The 22487-nt window shown below is 44.4% G+C and overlaps 1 protein-coding gene across 3 annotated transcripts in view; it reads left to right on the top strand.

Annotated features, from left to right (window-relative positions):
* The window catches only part of CAMK1D (calcium/calmodulin dependent protein kinase ID), a 210567-nt gene that overhangs the window by 111009 nt on the left and 77071 nt on the right, over window positions 1-22487 (top strand). For all 3 annotated transcript variants that reach the window (XM_032105583.1, XM_032105585.1, XM_032105584.1), the window contains exon 3: window positions 16357-16431. In XM_032105583.1, the coding sequence (XP_031961474.1) occupies window positions 16357-16431 (75 nt within the window). The remainder of the gene's footprint in view (window positions 1-16356; window positions 16432-22487) is intronic.

Genomic DNA, 22487 nt, shown 5'->3' with positions numbered 1-22487 from the left:
GGAAGTTTTCAAAAGGAGCTGGGCTCTTGGTCTGCTGGGTCAGCACGTCCTCAGGTTGCTGTGCTTATGCCCTGTTCCCAGCTGGCACATCCCTCTCAGTGGGTGCTGAGAGAGGTCTCAGTTCCTTTTCAGGCTGAACTCCCCTCCCTGGGTGAATTTTTCCACTTTTGAGGTCCACTTCTACTTTAATCAACTGAAAGTTTAGTTCCTTCAGGCCATTAGGCATCTCTGTTCTTCCTCCCAAGAGGACAGTTATTTTGGCAAAAAAAAAAGAGATGGAAGTTGTTTATCTGCAGAGGTCTTTGGCCAAGTCCCACCTTCGAACTGTAGAATTGTTATTTGGAAGGAAAAGGAAACCCTGAGAGCCAGGTTAGGATGCAGATTGCCTTCATGTGTTCCAAGGCCTGAGGAAATGATCTGCAGAGGGAGCTGGGAGCCTGAGAGCAGCCCTCCAGAAAGTCAAAATGTTGGATGGAGATATGCACAGAAATAGGCAAAGGCTGTGCCGGAGCTCCTGTCCCTCGCTGGAGCTCAGAGATCCACCCCTAGGCAGTACATCAGCAGCCTCTGCTCATCAGGAGCCCTGTTGTCCTTGCTGGAGGTGGGTATCCAGCTGAGAGGGGCTTCCTGCTTGTGGTCGTGCACTCCTTCCTTGTGAGACTCCCGGCAGCTCACAAGTCCCATCTCTTGGGTGGCTTTGCTGGTCTGAGAGCCCCCTGGTATTAGATGTTTTCACCCCTTCCTAGTGACAATGGCACCACGAGTGCAGGATTCAAGGGTCAGGAGGAGCAATAGGTAAGATGGGAATAGGCTAAGAAGGTCCTTAAAAACACAAATGAATGTGTCATGTCACAGGGAATAGGCAGTGAATGGTGCAGAGATGTGCCCAGTTCAAAACATGGACTAGGAAATGTGCTTTGCCACAGTGTGAGTGAATGAAAAAGGCCAGAGAAGAGAAGATTGCAGTAACTGAAACGGCATGTTTGTGACTCCTCCCGTGTCTTTATTTTATTCCTGACTGCTCCCCTGAGCAGGGTCCCCCAGACAGCACAAATGGAAACACAGGTCTTTGGAAACTGTGACCTGCTGTCACCATACAACATGGCTGGTGCAAACAGCAGCCACAGAGATGACTTGTGTGTGTGAGACAGCTGCCACGGGGAAGAAAAGAGCTTTCCACCTTCAGATGGGCTTCTGACAAAGAGTAAATGGGTGGGAAGTAGCTGAAAGCAGAGGAGAAAATAAGACATAAAAACAAAACCAGGAATGTAGACAAAACAGGAGACACTGAGTAACAATTAGACTAATGTGAGATTAAGTATTTTTACTGTTCACACTGCGTGATTAAGTACTGTGAGATTTGATGACTCTGATTATATACTCAGAAGTGTATTTACGTGTCTGTCAACAGCAAAATGACATGTTAGAAACAGAGGCTCACCTGCCCCACCTGTATCTGGTATGGAGTTTGCAGAGCATAGTTCAACAGTTTATCAGTCAAAATTTTAACAGTGAATTGTGTCTGAACTGAGCACACATGACTGATGCAATATTAACTGCTCAGCAGATTTTGTACACTGGATTTCAACAGCGTGACTTCACTGGTATTATAGGCCTGGTTTCAGGTCACTGAAACCTGTCTGCCCCTTGGGGAGTCTGCTTGACTCATTCATCAGAACCAGCTCAGAGGTCTGACACCAGCATGGTGTGGACCAGCTCAGGTGTGAATAAAGACACAAGGTTTGGTTACCTTATCCTCTAAATACCTGCAAGCCTGTGTCCTTGGGGTAAGAACTGACACTTTCCTGCCCGTTCCAGCTGACTGGTTCCACTTGGTTATACCTTTCAGAAGATAAATAAGGTGTCAGAGCTCATACACATGGATTCCTTGGTGTCTGGTGTCTCTGGAGGTTTCTGGCTGGTTTCTTGGCAGTAAGTTTGTGCCTCTCAGTGTGTCCATTAGTTGACGTGAAGCCACACATAGAAGCCCAAATGTATTTTGGGCATATGGATTCATGTTTGTTTTCCCCTAAACATTTCTAAAGTATTTTTCACAGTGTTTGCTGGTAGTTGGTGCCAGCCTGAAGCCCGAGCATGTTTTCGTGCTAACTCCAGCTCCCTTTGAAATCCTCAAAACTTCTTAAACAAATTCCACTGGCTTTGCAAACTTTGGTTTCCAGTCCTAGGTTAAAGGTGGATTTTTTTGAAGTGTGAAAACAGTGTTTCCAGTCATACTTCAGAGCTATGTGAGTGGGGAGAAATGTACATTTTTCTGTGTGCTTGATTTGAAGTTCATGATTTCATAATGAAAAATGGCTGAAGTTAGAAGGTTAATGGAAAGTCAGAGCCACAGCATTAACTCAGCAGGTAGCTTCCTCCCTCTTACCATCCTACTGAGAGCACACAAATGCCCTCCTGGCTGGAGGAAATAATTATTTGCATCACACATGTTGTTATTTTAAAACCCCACCAGAACACAGAGTAACTTGATAATGCAGTAATTCACAAGTTGAAGTATAACTAGATGGATAGAGCAATAAAACAGGGCAAAAAGACTAGGACAGGATGCTTGTCAGGTTGGTACTCTGATGCACTTTGGATTTGAACTTCAAGGGGCACTGTGCAGGAGAGTGTGACACATGAGAAGACACATAATTGATAAGGACCTGTGCAATTCTAGGTTTTAAGCTAAAGCGCAAATTAGGAATTGTATAGGAACATCTGTGCCTGCATTTGTGTTGCATTCAGAATTGAGACATTCTGTAAATTTTATTCCAAATCCGAGAGATCGCCAGATCGCAGATGATAAGACCCGTGAGACTGTGTACATTCATCTAGAAATGAACTTCTAACCTCATCAGTTTGTGATGCTAATCACATCACCAGCTACTTTCCCAGCAGTTTCTTCATGTTGTGCTCAGCATCTATGAAGCACTGATACTCTTGCAATTTGTGACAAGACACGGGATTTATTGATGCCACATAAAGCTGAGGTAATGATAAAAAAGAGAAAGGGCTGATGACTGTTTCATGATGTATCATAAATGAATGCATCACTCCAGTTAAGCAGACAATAGGCAGGAGCGAGTGCTATAAAATCACACCCCTTGCTTCATAACTCCTTTTTTTTTCTGGGAGAAGCCAGGCATTGAGTCGCCTCAAAGGCTGAGCTGGAGAATACCTTCTCCCCACACATGCTGCACCCAGCTCAAAATTGAGAAACAAGATGTATTTGTTGCCCTAGGGTCCTTCAGCATCATCCTGACAAGCTTTATTGGCAGATGCTCTTTAAGCAGGATACAGCTTTCATTTACTAATTCAGCTTTATTTGTGGGGAGCAACACAGCTTTTAGCACAGCAGAGAAGGGGATGTTGCCAGAGTGCCCTGTGTCCATCATCACTAAGGCTGCATTTAGTACCATTTATTTTAGTCTTCATCTAATAGCTACCTTTCATTCTAAATACCTTGAATTAATTAGATGTATTGCTTAGGAAAAAATGAGTCACCACGTGTGACTTGTATGTGTGACTTGGCTGCATAAAGTACTAGAAATCTATAGAACTGTAGCTTATAAGCCAATTGGTTAGAAAACATTTTCTTGAATGCCATGAAACAACCCACTTTTTCATACTGATTTCTTCTTAATGGTATGAATGAAAACAAGGAATTGACAAAGAGAAATTTGCTATCATTGTCCTTTGAAGTACATTTATTAACTCTTGCTTTCAAAGTATTTTTATTCCCATTTCTGCTTCATCATGACTTGCAAAAAGTGAGTGGGCAGTGGTAAAACCTAGCTAAAATAATGGAAAAACAACCACGTCATTGCAATATTGCTCTTTAGCCCTACTGTTCCCACAGCTAGACATGCATTTATTTTACATTAAGGATTTGCTGTCTTTTAACACTAATTGCTGCTTATGACATTAATATTGTGCTTGTTGCTGTCTGAAATATTGGTGGTGTTAACCTCTATGCTCTGCTGCAGGACGGTGCCACAGTGCCATATTTAAAAAACATAAATTCTTTCTGCAATGGTTATTAGGGATTTAAAACCATGGAAAGATTCCAGTCTTCCAGCCCTTCAGTGCCTATATCACCCTTAAAAATCTTTTAGATATATATTTTTAATATATTTAGCTATCAGAAGATACCCAGGAGGAAGTTTGAAAGCACTTTGATACTTAGTTACTGTAGGAAGTTAATTGCATCATATGGTACCTAATAATCTTTAGAAGTCTGGTCCTTGGCTACTAATAGGGTGTTTTTAAAAATTATACTTCCAGGCCGTAAGAAAAGAGGGTACTGCAGCTTAAAGTCCTCTTTTCTGGACAAGTGGCTGCAAGTATAGAGCTGGCTTCTGGTTTAAACTCCTCTGTTACATCTCCAAAGACACTCCAGAAACATTTGTGAATCCGGGTTTCTGTCTCCTAAAAATAGAAACCTATACATAGGGTCCCTATGCTCCACACTGATACATGTAGCAGGAATAAATGAACTTCACTATTTAATTTTTAATTAGACTCCCTTTATGATATCCTTTGTAAAACTGGGGAGATTAAGCTTCTCAAATTTATTCTCACCTGGTTAAAAACCAATTAGCTGTTTTACACAAGCAAAATGCATCCTTATTCACAAGGAGTTCTGCTAATTATATTGTTCTGGTTAAATGACTTTTCTGCCACTTTGTGTATTGAGTTCAAGTCTACTTTGGACTCTACAGTGATGCTGCCAAGACATGAATCCAGCCAACTGAGACCCCCAGCAGTCTTGCCTGATTAAAGATTCTAAGATACAGCCCAGCTGAATTGTTCCATGATTAATTCTGCCCATTGCTGGGAGGTTTTTTTCCTGTTCTCTCCCTCTGCTTCTTTCCTGAAGACCACATTGTCTTGGTTTGAAAGGCAGGTGTCTGCTAAGGAACACACATGCAAAGCAAACCCAATAGCAGTGGAAGTAGAAGACGTATTTTTGTCCCTAGTTTCTGGGAAGATTGAAAATGAACCAGGCTTGAACATCAGTACCCTTCACTTTGGCTTTGAAATGTCAGGTTCAGTTATGGAGGGCTGGAGCCGTGGTCTCCTCTGTCATTTCCCAGCTGTGCAGTGGAGCAGTGCCTGGACTTCCAGGAGTCCCACTGCTTTCACAAGTGTCAGGAGAAGTGGATCTGCCTTTGAGTTCGGTTTTCTACGCTCTGTGATTGAGGACAGTAACTCATAACAAACGTGGAGTGGCACAGTCTGTCCTCCGAGATCAATCCTCTGCTGTGCAGAGCTTTCCCACTTACTCTTTTATGGTACAGGGTGTCTGTGACTCACCCGAGGGCTATTGGCACTTCCCACAGGCGACTGGGGGAGCAGTCTTCTGTGTAGGAGTGTCCTAATACAGTGATGATGAAATGTGGAAACCTGCCTAGCCTCTTACTTATCCTTCTGTCTCAATAAATAAAGTCAATTGGCTTCCCAGTAGCCTGGTGGGAAGGAGGGGGTTTTCTGCTGATGAGTTTGTCATGTGGTTTGTCCCGGCAGATCGAGTACTTGAGTCAGAGCCGCTGCCCGGATGCCAGCTAAGGATTGCCCAGGAGCCTCAGGAGAGCTGTGCTCCAGCATCCCAGTCTGCCAGGCTTGCCTGCTCCCTGGACATGTGGCCCTGGGCCAGCCAGGTGGGCAGGGTGCAGGCAAGCACATCTGATGCACAGTGGCCCCAGCGACACAAGTACATTGAGACCTGATCAAGACGCAAACCCACACCTGCTAGGAGAAGCAAAGGGGTTATTATTGTACTCCCTGCACACATGGGGTCTCCAACCCATTTTGGAGGCATTTGCTGTTCCTCACTGTAGGAGACAGCTGCAGCTGGGCAAGTGTGACACTGTTGGCCGCTGGCATGGCACTGAGGAACTGTAATCTGCTTTAATTGTCACACGCACACCCAGACTGATGAGACTCAATCAAAGCTCGTGATTTTCTCAGCTGACCAGCAACAACTGGCAGAGCTGAGCATGCTGAGGACGACTCAGCTTCATTGGGGGACAAGAAATTTATGTTCAGGCTGTCATTTGCGCTTGGTTGCCCGTTTTCTTTTCCTGCTTCTTGTGGAGAAAATGTAGTTTTGAGGCGTAAACCTCTTTGGATGTGACTGTAGAGCGCAGCCCTGCTTCCTGCTGTGAGGCAAAGTGTCTTTTTGGTTACATCAGAGTTTTCTGAGTACATAACCCATCTCTGCCTTTGTGCTGTTACTTGTCCTTATCATCAGCAGTTCAGCTGCACCTCACCCCTATGCATTAGCTTTTAGGGTAACCCAATAGATAAAGATGCTGTAAAAGTCACAGCTGGGAGTCCCAGCTCTGCCACATGTGGGTGACAGCTACATTTGTTCCCCATATCATGGAATGAAATACCTGGTTTTGTTATATCTTTCAACTCTGTACTTGTCTGGATAGGCATTTTTCCATGTTCCTGTGTAACTTACCTATGCAGGTGCGTGGGTGTTATAGCATTCACCCTTCAGCAGTATGTATTCAAACCAGCGAAGGAGATAATAGTAGACACCAACACCCCTGTGTCTGTGTCAAATGGGTATTTCACAGATGGCAGGGCTTTCTTTTCAGAGGTGCAATGTCTGCTGCCAGGTTTCAGATAGAACTGAGTGTATGTGTACGCACTGCACTCACCTGAGAGCCAGGAGGCCACACAGTGTTACACCAGTTATTCAGCTCTTCATTCACTGCAAACTAATAAGATCTCCTCGTTTTGTGAGGCAGAGTACAAGGATAGTTGCTCTGACTGCAGCCAGATCACCCTTCTGAGAGTGTCAGTCTTCCTGTTTTTCAGGGGTTTTGCCAACAGAGTTCTGTTGGCAAGTTGTGTTCTTGAAACACTTCCAGAGCAACCCACCTCGGCCCAGGAGCTGCTCACCACCTTTAACTGCACGTGGCTCCTCGGTCTCCCAGGCGAGGGAGTGGGAATCAGCTTTAATTACTGGCTGCACATGTAAATCCATAGTCCTCCACACTACAAAAACAGGGCTGCTGCCAAGAACTAAAGGATGGTACACTGTTTTTGTCTGAGATAAATCCTTGCAGACACTGCTTTTATCTTTTTCACCTTTAATGATTAATTCATCATTAATATTTGTTTTGATGTGTTTCACATTAAACAGCCTGGAGGTTTTTGCTCAGGCTTTGCATGCCTTTTTGATTGCTGCCAGTTGGGATTCACCAATTAGAAACCATCATTCTCATGGTTTGGTCTGCTTCTGGTGGAAGATATTCAGGGATATTCCTGAAATGGCACTGACATGGTGATATTCCTGTTCTTGAATGGGCTGCCAGATCTGCATTCCAGAATACAAGCATTCCAGAAAGTTATTTGGACCTAGTCTTCCCACTAGAGTAGCAAGTTCTGGTAATAGAAGACCCAGAGCTTGAATTTCTTTCCCTTGAATGGCTGCTGAGCAGCATTCACCTGAAAATGCTTGAGACACGTGAACACAAGGTCAGCACCTAACTCCAGGTGTGTGATCCAGGAATCATTCATGATTATTCTCAAAGTACCTATATTAATTTGTTAGGCTTGCAAGGGGTTATAAAGTTCCATTGGTGCCTGGCAAAACCCCATGAATCTGTCCTGGAAACATTCAGCTTTTGTCTGAGCTCTGTTACGATCTGACTAGGAAGTATAACATGAGGTAGGGCAGGGATCAGAAATTGCAAGGTGTGTATGTGGGTAGGTGTTGCCACAGCCAGTTAATGCTACAGCTGATTAACTCCTGTGCTAGTTTGAAAACAAACCAGTGGGAGGCACCAAGTCAGAATAACAATTTAATGGGGAAAATTAAAGAAAAGGGAAAAAGAAAGACTAAAAGAAAATACTGGTTCAAACTGACAGAGTCAAGATACAACCTGAGTCCCTGTTAGGCAGGGTGGTGGTAGCAGTCTGGTAGAATGGTGGCTGCAGTCCTCTGAAGCGGTGATCCTGTAGAAAAAAGGGTCTGCTCCTCCTCAGAAAGTCCAGTGGTGGCTGTGTAGCTCCTGTCCTCTGGAAATCCAGTGGAAAGGTTGTCACTGGTGTTCAGAGTCCCAGCTTATATCCACGATGGGATGCTTGGTTCCTCCCTCTGGGTGGAGCATCTCACAATGGGGTAATGAGTCATGAGGCCAAGTGTTGATTAGGCTCATTAACAGAAGATAGTTCGGAGGGAGTTATCTCTGAGTCAGGCGGCAGGACAATGATGGGCCATTAACAGCAAGATAGTCTGGGGGGAGGAGGCAAGGAAACACTGCCCCGCCTGATTTCAACAGCTCATGAGGATGGTAATAGAATATGCTGCAACCCAGGACACTCCACAGCTCAGGTTTCCAGCTGTAGAATGTCTCCAGCTTGACTTTATTACTCTGAAATCTCATGAGAACATTTTATGCACATGGTACATAAGGCTGGGATTTGCTGTAGAAGACATGCAGTGCTAGGGAGGAAAGGCCATTGAAATGGATGGAGATATTTCTGGCTCTTCACTCCTGAGTAACAGGAGGTTATAGAGGTGATGGGTAGGATCTGGAAAATGAAATGGAGAGGGGTCAAGTTGTATAATCATGAGACAAAGTGTCCTGAGACCTCCCTGTCCTTTCTCCTCCACATGGGTCCCAGAGGAGGCAGCTGCACTGACAGCAGAATCACTCAGCATCCTGCTAAGATGCTGGATCAGGACAAATCCCATCCTGGCCCATTGCTTTGCATACAGAAAATTACATGCCTAATTGAAGTGTTAAGTCGTGAAAAAACTAAACTGGAAACCACGTTAATTTTAAAATCATCACCATGTTCTAAGGCTAATAGAAGTAGGTCTTTGGTGGGCATCCCTCTCCTGAATTTTGACTGTTCCTACTTCCTTCAGACACCTGCTCTGAGCCACTTGCTGCTTGCTACCAAGACTGGCGCTTTTTGTCACAGTCTACTCTTCAGTCACAGCTGAGGGAAGGTTATGAAGTGACTCATCCCTCCATGTTTACCTTTGTGTACCATCTTCTAGGGCATTCAGGGTCTTTCTCTTCTAGCTGGTTTTCCAAAGCAGACCAAATTAATCTGACAGAAGCACAGCGATCTTAAAAATATTAGTGAAGAAATTAATTTACTTCCTGTGTTGTGAGCAGTGTGTGTTTTGAAGCCCCCATGTGACCACAAAGTTCAACTCCTTGTCCTTCCAGCCACAGAGATTTAACTAATTTGGCCAGGTAGTCAGCATATGGGCACTGAACTATCTGGCTTTGAGATGGAATTAGCTCTCCCTTGCCCAGTTGTTAGAGCAAGTGTGGGTGGGAACAAAAGGTGGTAGGAGATCAGAGGAGGTCGAGAAACACCGTCTGGCATGGGGACATAGCACCATTTCTATGTTTCAGCTCATAAAAATGAGCTCTCTTTTATTTTTAATGTAAGGGAATATTCAGTACTGAATCCAGCAAACCTCCTCCAGCTCTTTGGTATAGGCAAATTAAGGATGTAACTTCAAAAAATGCCAGCAATCTTAAGTGTAGTAGGAGAGAAAAACCAGATATTTTGGCTTTTCAGACTCTGTAGAGCCACCTTTGCTGAGCAGCTGAGATCTGCCTGGTTTTGTTCACATCTCTGCTCTGTGTCTGAGCCGAGGCTTCTCTAAGTTTTACATTATTTGCATGTGTGTTTGTGAGTTAAAGGGAGACTGCTGCCCTGAGATGGTGGGGACCAACGCCCTTTCTGCAGCCGCAGAAGCCGTCACCACTGCTGGACCACGTTCTTGTTGGCTGCGGGGGGAGGACGTTGTGGGCGATATGGAACAGTAGAAATTAATGTCAGGGTCATTAAACCTTCCACCTTTCTTCTAAAGCTGTCTCCATGGTGCCCATTTCAGGGGAAGGTGGTTGACTTGGTGGCATCAATCTGGCAGCCTCTTACAATTTGGACCCTTGAAAATCAACTGGACATGTACGATGTGAGGCACCACACTCTCCTCCCTCCCTTTCATATCCCAAACATCAGCAATAGTGTGGCCAGCAGGACCAGGGCAGTGGCTGTCCCTCTGTGTTCAGCACTGGTGAGGCTGCACCTCCAATCCTGGGGTCAGTTTTGGGCCCCTTGTCACAAGAATGGCACTGAGGTGAGGCAGTGCAAGGCCCATGCACAGAATCAATATTGGAAGGTTTTTTGGGAGCAGGAATGGTGGGAAGAGATATGCTTCAGCCAGCCAGCCATTTCCAGGACAGCCACCAGTTTCCTTCCTCATACCAGCCCCTGCCATCTCACTCAGCCTCGTTCCCCTCTTAGCAGATTTGCCATGGTTTCTCCTTGAGATCAGGCTGGCTTGTTCCCATGCATCCTCCACATCATTTTGAGCCATCATGAAGATTTTTTGGTAGTTTTCTTTCATGTGGAAAGCAATCTGATCTGATCACTCTCTGTGAACGTGTGTGAGACTATCCTACTATCTGTTGAAATTATTGACTCATTTCAAACAAATAAGACAGCTGAGCAGAGATAAGTTTTCAGTGTCCTCCAGAGCAGAAACTGTGATTTAAACACTTCCCTTGGCCAACTGGTGAATTCATCAACCCTCATGCTGCTGGCAAAACTCTCTCCAGGGTACGTGTGGGAATAATGAAACACTGATTCTCAAAGACATTTGGTTACTCAAAGCCACGAAACCTTACAGGTTCAGGCTTTGCTAGTTCTGGCTTTCACAAAATTATTTGTGCTTTCTTGTGGCATTTTGTCTGTGACATGTGCTGCTCATGGAGGTGCAGCATTACATGTCAGGTCTTGCAAATGTAACACTGACTTGGAAAGAGTTGTTGTGGGGGGAACCTGCCCTACTTTAGCAGCTCTCATGTTTGCCCAAGGTTTTTGTGTAGTACTCTTCTAACTGATCCTGCTTTTCAGTATTAAATATGATTGATGTTAATGTAAGTGATTCAGTTGTGGATTGTAGCTGGGGTGTTTCACATGCTCTCCTGGCAGATCAGCAGCCAAAGCAACAGCAAAATCTGGGTTCTCTGCTTTTATCAGTGCAGAGTGCAGCCCCTCTAATTAATGATCCAGGGCAGCATGCCGCAGGTTTAATGCCAGCTCTTTGGCCTCTGGTATGGTCAGGAGCCAGCAGAGATGTACAGAAAGCTCAGTCATTAAAGGATTTAGTTTCCCTTATTGTACATCGGCTTCCAAATTTTAATCCCTTGCTTCTTAAAAGCAATCTCCAGCCAAAGCCCATGGAATATATTGATTTTCAGATTTTTTTTGGCAAACATTGAAGTGAGTATTATCCATTAGAGCTAGATCTGGACCTATGGGGCCTTGTGCACTTCTCATGGCAGTGAGTAGGATGTGATGTCTCTGTGCCAGCCAGGAGCAAGGGAGGATTTTAGCATCACTGGGGTGCCATGCCATGTACTCATCACCACTCCAGCGCTGCAGCACAGCCCATTTGGCATGATGGGAACTGCCATGCAGGGCCAAATACCACTCCTGGTCAAGTCAGATCTTGTTTCAGGGATGTCTTTCAGCCCCTTTGGAGCTGGATGTTTTTGTGTTTCAGCAGTAGCAGTCAGGGGAAAATGACAATTTCCCTATCAATGCAATGACTCCACAGCAAGCAAAGGGGGCCAGTCTGCGCTTGGGGCTCTGCTGCAGATCAAACACTCTTTCGTTAGCCCTTGTTTGCACAGCTGCCATGCCCAGAAAACTCACTTGAGGTCCTTGGTTGCCCAGTTCAGTTTGCTCCTTTAAATCTTGTCTGGCCATGTGTTAAAATATTGCTCAAGTGCAACATTGCCTTCTTCATTCTTTTGTGTTGTTGATACTTTGTAAGAGCACATGGCAGAGTCATAGACTGAAAGTCTGGAGGGGAAGCTTGATAATTTTACATGGTTGCATCGAGCCCCGAGGTTTCTGTCTGCCTGAGGCACAGCATCCAACCCAGGGCTGCTCTGAACAGGGGGAATCCATCCTTCCTTTTCATAGTTTCTTTCTTATACTAAACTTTTCATAGTTTCTTACCAGGGTTAATCCATCTTCATGTTTTCTTTGTACACTTCAGTTTCCCTGAGTCTCACTCCTAGATTTATTTTCCTCTTCTTTTTCCCACGGATTGCAGCATCTCATGAGCCTTGTAGGGTGAAAAGTCCTGAGTCTAAAAAAGAATTAGCCTCTCTTTATTTGTAATTTTATTTCTAGACATCTTCATTCTGTCTAATGGCCTCAGAATATTTCTGAAATTGAACAAAGCAGTGGTGGCTGGAGGTGGCACCTGCCCTTTGTGCCACAGATGGAGGAATTTTGGGGACACATCGGAATGTAGGACATGCAAGCAGCATATGGAGTTTGCCAGGACGGAGCGGGAGCATCAGGAAAAATAGCAAATGTGATGAAAGGGAGGTTGAAAAGGTGGTAAGGGCAATTTTCCTTAGTTCATATCAATTTGCGTAATCATGTCTAATTTGCTTTAAGCAAGTCCATGCTTTGATGATCACTTTCAGGGCTTTTTTTCTTTCTTTGGAAACAAGTAATGAGAAATGATGTCATCCTAGTTCATGTCCATGTCCCGTCTGATACAGCCATATTATTGCACCATCACGTACCCCAGAAGCATCAATGAGTTGCTTTGTGCAGAGTTAATCTGGCAGATTTATCTATTGCAGTGTGGGAGCCACATATTGGGAAGGGAGGAGCCTGGAGAGGGAGGACAGAAGGAAGAGAAGGGCTGCAGAGAAGTGGGGTTAAGATTCTGTCACTGGGATGGGAAGGAGAAGGAATTGAAGCAATATGGCCCACTGATTAAGATATTACTCTGGGATTGAGGAATCTTGGCCCTCTCTGCTCCATTCTCTCTTGTGATTACAGAAAAACTTAGAGTTTTTCTGCACAATGCTTCCCCTTCTGTAAAGTGAGAGCAGCACCTTTTAAAATAATAGATCCTGTCAGGTCTTGAGGAGATCATACAGTCCAGTATTTCTGCAGGGCTGCGTGCAGGCATTTGGAGGCTTAGCAGAATGAATCCTCTGAACCTTTAAGACTCACTTGGTGCTCCTAGAGGGGGATAAAAGTGGAGTTAATTAGCCCATCCCCAAATCCTTCCTGATCTGCGACCAGCAAGTAGCTGCCACTTCACAGTGCTTTTCTTGGCTCTTGATGTACCCAAGCTTCTCTGCAAACCAGAAGTGAGTGTCTGCCTGTTACTCACATGTCTGGCACTGTTGATCTGCTAGCAGAGTAGTGGGACAGATTTACCCGATCCCCATTGGACTTTGTGGTGCCAACAAAACCTTGTGATGATGCCACACCCGTTTGCCCAAACCCAGTGTATTATTGAAATGAACATTGTTCATCCTTGAAGGATTAATTATTGTGTATCAAGGCTGTAAGGGATTGCTTGCTTATGCTTTAAAGGGAAGAAACCAGCACATGAATTTCTGTGTGAATTTCTGGAGTGAGTGGCAGAGGAGCTGCTGCTGGTGGCAGTGACCTCTGCTGGGAAGTCCACAGCTGGTCTGGTCCAGCTCCAGCAACACAACCCCCAAAATTCTCTAAACTGTGGCCTTCACCCCAAGTAATCTCCATGTTGCTGATTTTTTAATTTTGAATTCCATTTTCCTTTTAATAGCTTGTCATTTGAGAGTTCCTCTGAGTAGAGAAATGCTGTTCAGGACAAGCTGCTTAATTTGCAGGTGTGCGATGTGCACTTTGCCAGGGATATTAAACACTGCACAACACCACGATTGAGGCCTTTCTGGTCTTGAGGAGGCTGAGAGAAAGGGGAGAAAAATGCCTCCTCCCCTTCTCATCCTGCCCCCGGAGTGCAGCAGCCACCAGCAGCTGGGGTGACTGGTAGGCACAGACATCACCTCCCAAAGGGACATCATGCTCCAAATGCCATCATCCCTATGAGACACTACTCTTCGTGTCCTTTGGGGGTGATTCAGCTTCCTCAGCTGTCTTCTCCCAGATTACACTTCGTATTTGCTGTCTTCCCACATGCTTACGTCCTGCGTCTGATTTCAGAGAGGGGCAGATGCATCTGATTGCAGAGGACCCCGCGGGTGTGGGACTAAACCTTTTCTCCCCCCTTCTCTGCAGCACTGAGCAGGTTTATCCGCCCTCCCTCCGAGAGCACAGGGCGCGGTTTCCATTTGGTTTGCAAATGAGGGAGGGGAGAGGGTCTTGCGGCAGCCCCAGCGCTCAGCGTTGCATCCCCGATGAGCTCTTTCCTGGCCTCTGCCCCCCGGCTGTTCGCCGTGGGTGACCATGTGTGTGATGGTGAGGGGTTGCTGCAGCTGTCCCAGACGGGGTTGGTTAGGCTGCTCTGGGGAACCTCTGAGGTTCTCAAAAACAGAAATGCAAAGCATTAGTGAAAACCGTATCGCAGACTAAACTGGGGGCTTTAAACATTATGGCAGATTGTTTGTGTTAAACTGCCATCATCCTGATGGTAGGAGGAACACAAAGGGTCATGTGAATATGCATTGGTGCATAAAGAAAAATGGAAAAATAGATATAATAATTTTCATTTAAAATTACTAATTGCTTGAAATATCATTTCTTACATACCTTCAACTAAGCTAAACAGGGCAAACCTGCCCTTGCCCTATCTAACCCTTAAGGGACTGGGCACTAGACCTGCACAACAAAATAAATGCTTCCAAGCACTTGCTGTGTAAAGCCAAGTGGGTGATGTATTGGTTTCCTGTTGCAAGTACTAAGAATTTAATTTGGGATGCAGCCTACCTGGAAATTCTGCTGAAGTATCATGGGATTTTCCAGCCATTTGGATAGAATGAAGAGCCAAGTCATGTATTTGTTGCTCTAACATCTCACAGTGCGTTATATTTGAGTTTGCGTATTGTTGATCTTAAATTTCCTGTGTGTGAAAGTCCTTGCACGAACACAGCTTTTGATGACTGATTAGGGGCATAAATTCAGGTCAGTCATAACCTTTCCAGTGAATTCAGAGGAAATTGAATTAGTCTGCATGCTTACAGGAAAGATCCTGCTGGGCACAAGGGACTTTCTGCTCTCCACATCACCACACAGGTGTTAGGACGCTTGTGACCATAAAGGATAAGGTCCTGACACATGATTAAGCATCTTAATTAACCTACTTGAACCTAGAAACATGCAGAGAGTTTTGCATTTGCTGATAGCGCACGTTTACTTTCCTTCTGAACATACCCATCTGTTGCTTAATGTGTGGCCTCTTAGAACTTTCCATCTTTCTCTTGCTCTTAAAATATTGTCTGCAATTGCTGTAATTAGTATTCTGCCCTGGGGTTGTACTGGGGTAGTCTCTTCAGGGTTTGCACAAGTTAAATATATCCTTTGCAAATTTATTTGTAAACATTTAAGGAACAAACCCATAGAGGCATTGCTGAAGTAGCTAATTAGATGTGTGCTTGTTGAGATGATTTTTCTCTTTAAAGCTAGCATTTTGGCAAGGGCTTGGTGGGAATGGTGAGGATGCAGAAAAGCCATGAAGGCTCTTGGAGCTGTTGCACACAGTGCTTAATAATGCTGCAGGGAAATTTTGGGCATCGAGACCAGGCTTAAAATCAGAGCAGCACGAATTTGGTGGGGAGTGTGAGGCTGTCATATGGCTGCTGATTCCCTGTGCCAACTTCTCCATGGGCTCAGATCCCTGCTTGCTCCCGACCAGCCTGCACCCTGCCTCTGTGACTCCCTTGCACCCTGCAGCAAAGATGTCCTGAGAATTCCCTGTCACACCTTTTCACTCTGAGGAAAGTGTCCCTTGCACCCTGCATTCTCAGCTGTCCTGAGAATTCAGCCTCCAACCAACCATCTTCGTTCATCTGACACAGCAACTGTAAACCTCTGATGCCTCAGATACTTAACCCTTATACATTTTGGCTTCAGAGACGATTGAAAGAAATTTCTCTGAATAATGACTGTGTTCTGGGCTGTGAAGCACTTTGGACAGTTTACTTTTGTTGAAAGGGCCCAAAAGATTATCTAGTTCCAATCCCCCTGCCTTGGGCAGGGAGACCTTCCATTAGATCAGGTTGCTCAGAGCCCCATCCAGTCCAGCCTTGAACACTTCCAGGGATGAGACATCTGAAACTTCCCTGAACAGCTTCTGCCAGTGCCTCACCACACTCTGAGTAAAGAATTTTTTCCACATATCTAATCCAAACCTACGCTCTTTCAGTTAAAAGCCATTATCCCTGCAGTTCTATCACTGCATGTCCTTGCAAAAAGTTTATGATGTTGAATAAAACACTGACAAGTAGTATGTAGTTAAAAATAGCTTTATGTTTTGCAGTCATGTGAAAAAAAAAATTAAATCACTATTTCATCTTATCTTACCTTGTGTTTTTTCAGGATCAAGCATGAAAATATAGTTGCCCTGGAAGACATCTATGAGAGCCCGAACCATTTATATCTGGTCATGCAGTTGTAAGTACTGAACCTAATGAAGTTTTTGTGTTAAAATTGCCAACTCTTCTTGTTCTGAATTTGTCCTTTAACCTGAAAGATGGGATATGTGAGAGATATTTGTCTTGTGTGCTACAGACTGCAAAATCCCTGGAGAATGGTCAAAACCAAATCTCCAGTTATGATGTGCTGGGTTGTTGTGAAATTGGGAATTAAATTGTTTTGTGACTAGTCTCACCCAAATCAAACTAGAGTGGTTTTGTGAGATCACTTCAAAAAAAGAGCAGAACAGACAGACAGGGCAGTGGAAGTAAATTACAGCTGAGAAAAGCCAGATGTGCCATAGGGAAGCCTGGAGCATCTGATAGAGGCAGCTCTGGGGTTAAATACCTCAGCCCTGGGGAAAAATGCTGGTCCCTTGTCTGTTGGTAAGGTCCAGGCATGGTGATGTCCTCAGAAGTTGTTGTGCTGGCATTGTGGGGAGAATAGTGTCCTGTAAATTTTTAGTGTGTTTTTGTAGCCCTACATTTCAATCCCAAGTGCTGCAAAAGGACTTGCACAGGATAATGTTGTAAAAATTCCAACAAACCAGCTGGATTGTGGGAAGTACCAATTTTGTGATAAGTTGATTTACAAATCCTTGGTTTTGTTTAATCTCTTTAAAAAAATAGATGGATATTATTCCTACTTATTATTAGCTTGTTTAATGTAGCGTAACCATCACTTTTATAAAATCCTTGCATCCGGATATTTGGGTTATCTGAAGTGTAGTTCTGTAATCAGAGGTGACACTGTTTGTATCTTGGTATAAATTTCTACTTGATCACTATTCAACACTTACTAGGGAATTATCCTTCCTGTTATAGCTGTACTAGTAAACCCAGCCAATTAATTTTCCAAAGGCCAAACATTTAGCTGCTCCAGAGGGCCACAGGTTCACTGATGCCCTCTGGGGTGAGATGCCCAGCTGAAGCCAGAGGCAGGAGCTCATCAGCAGCGTTTGAGGTGGCAGCTCCAAGCAGTGCCCAGCTCCAACAAAGAGCTGTGCCTTGTGTTACAAGATAGATCAAGAGCATTAAACTGAATGCAGGGAATAATCTTTCTGCACTTTTTTGGGAAAGGGCTGGGTTATCCCAAGGTGGAGAGGACAAGGCCAGGTACTCACCCTCATCTCTGTGGATGTTACATGAAGGATGATGCAACCTCTGCGCTGCTTCTGAATTTTCATCAATAGTTGGGCTTGGGATCAATTGATATCAAGAGTTGGGTGGCAACAGTGCAAGGTCCAGGAGGCTCAAAATCCATTCTGCATGCCTCCTTTCATGGATTCCTGTTTGAAAGAAGGCATGTACAGACAATCTCTTGTTGCCAAGGTAACACTAACTTGTTGATACAATAGCTATGAACCATTGCACAGCATGAAGTATCTTATCTATTTGTTTACATTTCTGCCTTGATTATTATTAGATTCCTTGTGGGTTTTTCAGCTTCTCATCTTTGTGTATGTCTCCTAAACAATTTCTCCTAATTTTGTCTACATTTAAAACTTGGGTTCTCTGAAGCAGAAGGGGTTCTGATCAAGCAGCTTTGAGAAAGCCACATTTCAATTGCAGAAAAGAGGGGGTAAAATCAGGGCCACTCAAAGATCAGTATCATGAACACAAAAGATCTCAAATCCATATGCCCTTCTCCCTGGGTCATTGCTTGCTAAGTGGTATCTAGCTAATACTTTCCAAGGATTATTTTGTGGTGTGGACAGCATTTTCATTACCAGCCTTCCAAGCACTCCGTTATGTTGTGGAAAATTCACATTACAGCCCCTGAGCATCTTGCACCACCTCTGTGGGAAAAGGCTTTTGAAGGCAGACCAAGCCTGCCTGTTTATGTTTGTCCTTGAGTACATCTACTTTTACATGAAAGCCATGCTTGTTAGCAGGCCAACTTGAAGGATAAATATCACACCTCATTTATTCTGTCAAAGATATGGGCAAGTAAAGGTCTCAGTGTTTGTGCTGGACTTGAAAAGAAGGGAGGTTAAGAGGCAGCTGTCCATGTCTACTTGACACTTAATTTGTTCTTGCCAGTCCCCCTTGGGAGCTCTTCCCAGGGTTACGTAGCTGTTGGTGAATCTGCCCTGTATGTTTCCTGGCTTGTTCATGGGGAAATAAGATCTCTGACTTTGGTTTCACCACCTTGTTCTCACATATATTGTACACAAGCCATCACTGAGCTGTTCAAACTGACCCAATCCTTTTAGTCCTTCTTAGACCAGAAGTCCAGGTTGGAGATTCCTGGATTCGACAACTTGGAATTTCATGTGCTGTCTCAAGGGGTTATACTGTTCCTTAGAAAGGGCTGGGCTGGACTATTTCTTCTTTCTTTATTTTCCCAAAATGCAAGATATTCCAACCCAGTGCCTCTAAGTTTGGCAAGGTTGTGGACAACTCCTTGCTGTCTTTCACTCCCAACAGTATTGCTCAGCTGTGGTATGAGGTGGTTACTGGTGCAGCTGCAAAGCAGAACACAAATGTAGGATAATCACTGCCTCTCCTGTGATGACTCTGCCAACATTTTGCAGGCACTATAGAAAAATACTGCAGAGCATTTGTTGTATTTCCGTGAGGATGATGTGCTTTCCAACCAAGAAAACATCTGCTCCTTCCCAAACTTAGATTTCCTATAGTACTGTTAAGACCTACACAGGCAACAAAGACAAAAAACTAAAATGAAACTCTTAAAGTTCCATTCCTTCTGGATGCTGGGTGAGACTTCCCCAGAGGATATTATAGAAGACAGGGGGGAATAAATTGCTTTCAGAAATAGTTTTATTGAACTATTTTGGTATAGTAGTGAGCTCTGTTAATGAGCAGTTACAGGATTTTTGGTTGCTGTTGGTGCCATTTGGTAAGAATTACCCTACTGTATCTTCTCAGTGATCTGCCTTATTTCAGTATAGGGAAAGATCTTGATAATCTGTTGTGGTTGGTAATGTCAGATACTTATGTTTCATTAGCATAATCAGCCTCTTTGGGTATTGAGGATTCATTTTCTGCATGCTAGAAAATCATGCATAAAAATGGATTTACAGAAGCATGTGGAATCTTAGAATCATCTAGGTTGGAAAAGTCCACAAAGATCATCGAGTCCAACCATTAACCTGTCACTGCCAATCCCACCACTAAGCCATGTCCCCAAGTGCCACATCTACACATCTTAAGTTCCTCCAGAGATGGTGACTCCACCACTTTCCTGTGTAGCCTGTTCCTGTGCTTGACAACCCTTTCAGTGAAGAAATTTTTCCTAATAATCCAATCTAAATGTCTTTTCTGCCTGAGTTTTGCAGGTCCATTTGCAAATACCATTTCTGGCTATGCTGCCTGGGCAGATCAGAGCAGATGCCCAAGGCTGGGCTCTGACTTCATCTCTATTGTTCACCTGCACTGAAGCATGAAACAGCAGAGTTTGGTTTCCCTGAGAATTTTGCGTAACCTACACTAGTCAAAGCCACAGGACCTGGGGCTATTGCTTCTCCAAAAGATATGGGACCATGTTAAAAATCAATTAAGACAGTAATTTCCTTGTTCTCATCCATCCATCCATCCATCCATCCATCCATCCATCTTTGCTTAAAATATGTAGGAACTTAACATTTTTACTATCTCTTCTGTCAAAGTTGGTTGAAGTTCACCCAGTGGGTCAGAAATTACTAAGGGCTAGCAAGTTGGGGTGGAGAGTTATTGTGTCACTGCCTTTGGAAAACAAGCTGAAAATGGGTCTAAAACGCACCTCCAAAATATATGGAGCAGCCTGGGGAAGTGTGTAGCTAGATAAGTAATGGTCAAAGCTGAAGACCCACCTCTGAGTTTCATTGTAATTTTTTGCAGAGTCAGGAATATTGACAACTCCAGAGGAATTCCTATTAATACTAGGATTTAGTTAAAGAAAGTGAAAACCCTAGTGCCTGTCTGGTATAGTGCTCCACCTCTTTGGGGCATCTGTGATCTGATTTCCTTGGCAAGGCTGCTTTACGTAGATCCTGTCAGCTGCTGTTTCTGGTTCTCCAAAGAAACCAGAGTATTTTCCCTGTGTGATGTCTTTTGAAGCTTTGGCATCTCTGCTGAGAACAAGTTTTTAGGGTGAATACCCTGTTTGACCCAACCCTGAAGTACTTCTCCTTACCTTTGCAAAAAAACCCTGCCCAAGCTGAGCCTAAACCCCCAACCTTGAAGTTTTTCCAGCTTGGTCTCTTAACTCTGCTGAATTATTCAGATGATTTCCATCACAGAAGAGCTGAGATGACGGAGGCTCCTTCCTGCCGGGTGCAAGTCACACACTGAGGAATGCCCTGCCCACAAGTTTGCAGGCTCAGAGTCCCAGTGTCCCATTCCTGCTGTTTATCAGCTCTGCCCTGCCACACACAAGCGCCTTCCAACCCTGCCAATGCCTTGGAGGCAGCTCAAACAGGCAGGTACCCACCGGTGGTAAAATCTGCACAAGTTTTTGTTATTACCGGAACTACTCTCCTTGTGATTTTGCCTTTCAACAGTATGATTTCCTAGCAAGTAAGCAGAGTGCTAAGCTGTGATTAAGTGATGAATTCACTTTGTTTTTTGAAAGCCCAGTGTCTGAGTGCACTCTGAGAGCAGCCGAGCATGAGCTGTGTATGTAAGTGACATTTCAGTGAAAACACTCAGCCTCCAAGAAAAACAACAGACAATGGAAGGAAGCGCTGTGTTTGCCAGGTTCCTTACGGAGTCTAGCAAGGACTCGGTGTGTTACAAAACAGCGATCTGCACGCCAAGCCGCTATCACATCAGGATGCTAATTAAAGCAAAACACAGATCTGCCACACCACATTCCTTAGGTGAGGCTTGTTCCCCTACTTGGGGGGTTTTATGTAAGCTTTATGCAGAAGACAGAAGGAAATCTCTCTGCAATCACGATGGAATTTATATCATAGACCCAAAGAATGGTTTTGGTTTGAAGGGACCTTAAAGATCATGTAGTTCCAACCCCCCGCTCTGGGCAGGGACACCTTCCACTAGACCAGGTTGCTCAAAGCCCCATCCAGCCTGGCCTTAAACACTTACAGGGATGAGATATCCACAACTTCTGTGGTTAGCCTGTTCCAGGGCCTTACCAATGGATGATAAAAGCTTACTAGGTTTTTCAGGAGCAGAAAACACCTGTGTCCAAACATCTGAGAGGCCCCATCAGCAGCACTTTTCTCTAAGGATAGTGAGTTTGTTATTGTTAGTAGTAGTAATGCCAGTAATGGTAACAAGAGAAACACCACTAGGAATGACGAACACTGGAGTTGATGACTGTGTGGGAGGGATTCAGTTTGTTTCATGGTACAGGATGGGACATCAGCTGCACACCCACAGACTCTGTTCTTCTTTGTTTCCAGTACTACTGGCTTGCCTGGGGTGTCTCAAAAGCGTCAGCCTGGTTTAGTGCCTGACATCCATTGAAAATACACTGAGTATGGATCAAAAGGCTTGGATCCCCTGCTTCCTGCACCTCCTTTTGCTGCACAGGAGTAAGATTATTATTATATATGCATGTGGCAGATGGATCTTGTGGTTTATTGGCTAGGACACTTAATGGATGGGCCAGGGAAAGACCTGTTCTCAATTTGTGGTCAAACAAATAAGCATGAATTTTACAGTAATCAGTTATTGAATAAATTGTACACTTGGTTTTAGTGGGGTTTTTGAGCAAATGCTACATAAAAACTGCAGTACCAAGAAGGCTGATGCACATCTGGGCAAACCAGGATGGAGTCTGTGAGGTGCCAAGGGAGCTTTGCTCTGACTTTGCGTCACAGCTGAGCAGGAACTTAGGGGCTCTAGTTAGGCAAGGCTTCATTTCCACACAGCTTATGGAGCGAAACAGTATTTGGGCAAAGCAACCTTTGTGAGTCTGCAGTGGAACAAGATAAGTGTGGAAAAAAGTCTTTTGCTGCTTTTGTGGACAAGAAGTTCTCAAACTGAGGGGACCGCGCTGCATAGAAGGCACAGCTCTCCAAGGATGAATCCAGCTGGTGAAGAGGGAAAGCAAAGTGGGACAGCAGC

The sequence above is a fragment of the Corvus moneduloides genome, chromosome 4, assembly GCF_009650955.1.
Source record: "Corvus moneduloides isolate bCorMon1 chromosome 4, bCorMon1.pri, whole genome shotgun sequence".
NCBI lineage: Eukaryota > Metazoa > Chordata > Aves > Passeriformes > Corvidae > Corvus > Corvus moneduloides.
This window is presented reverse-complemented; position numbering and strand designations above follow the sequence as displayed.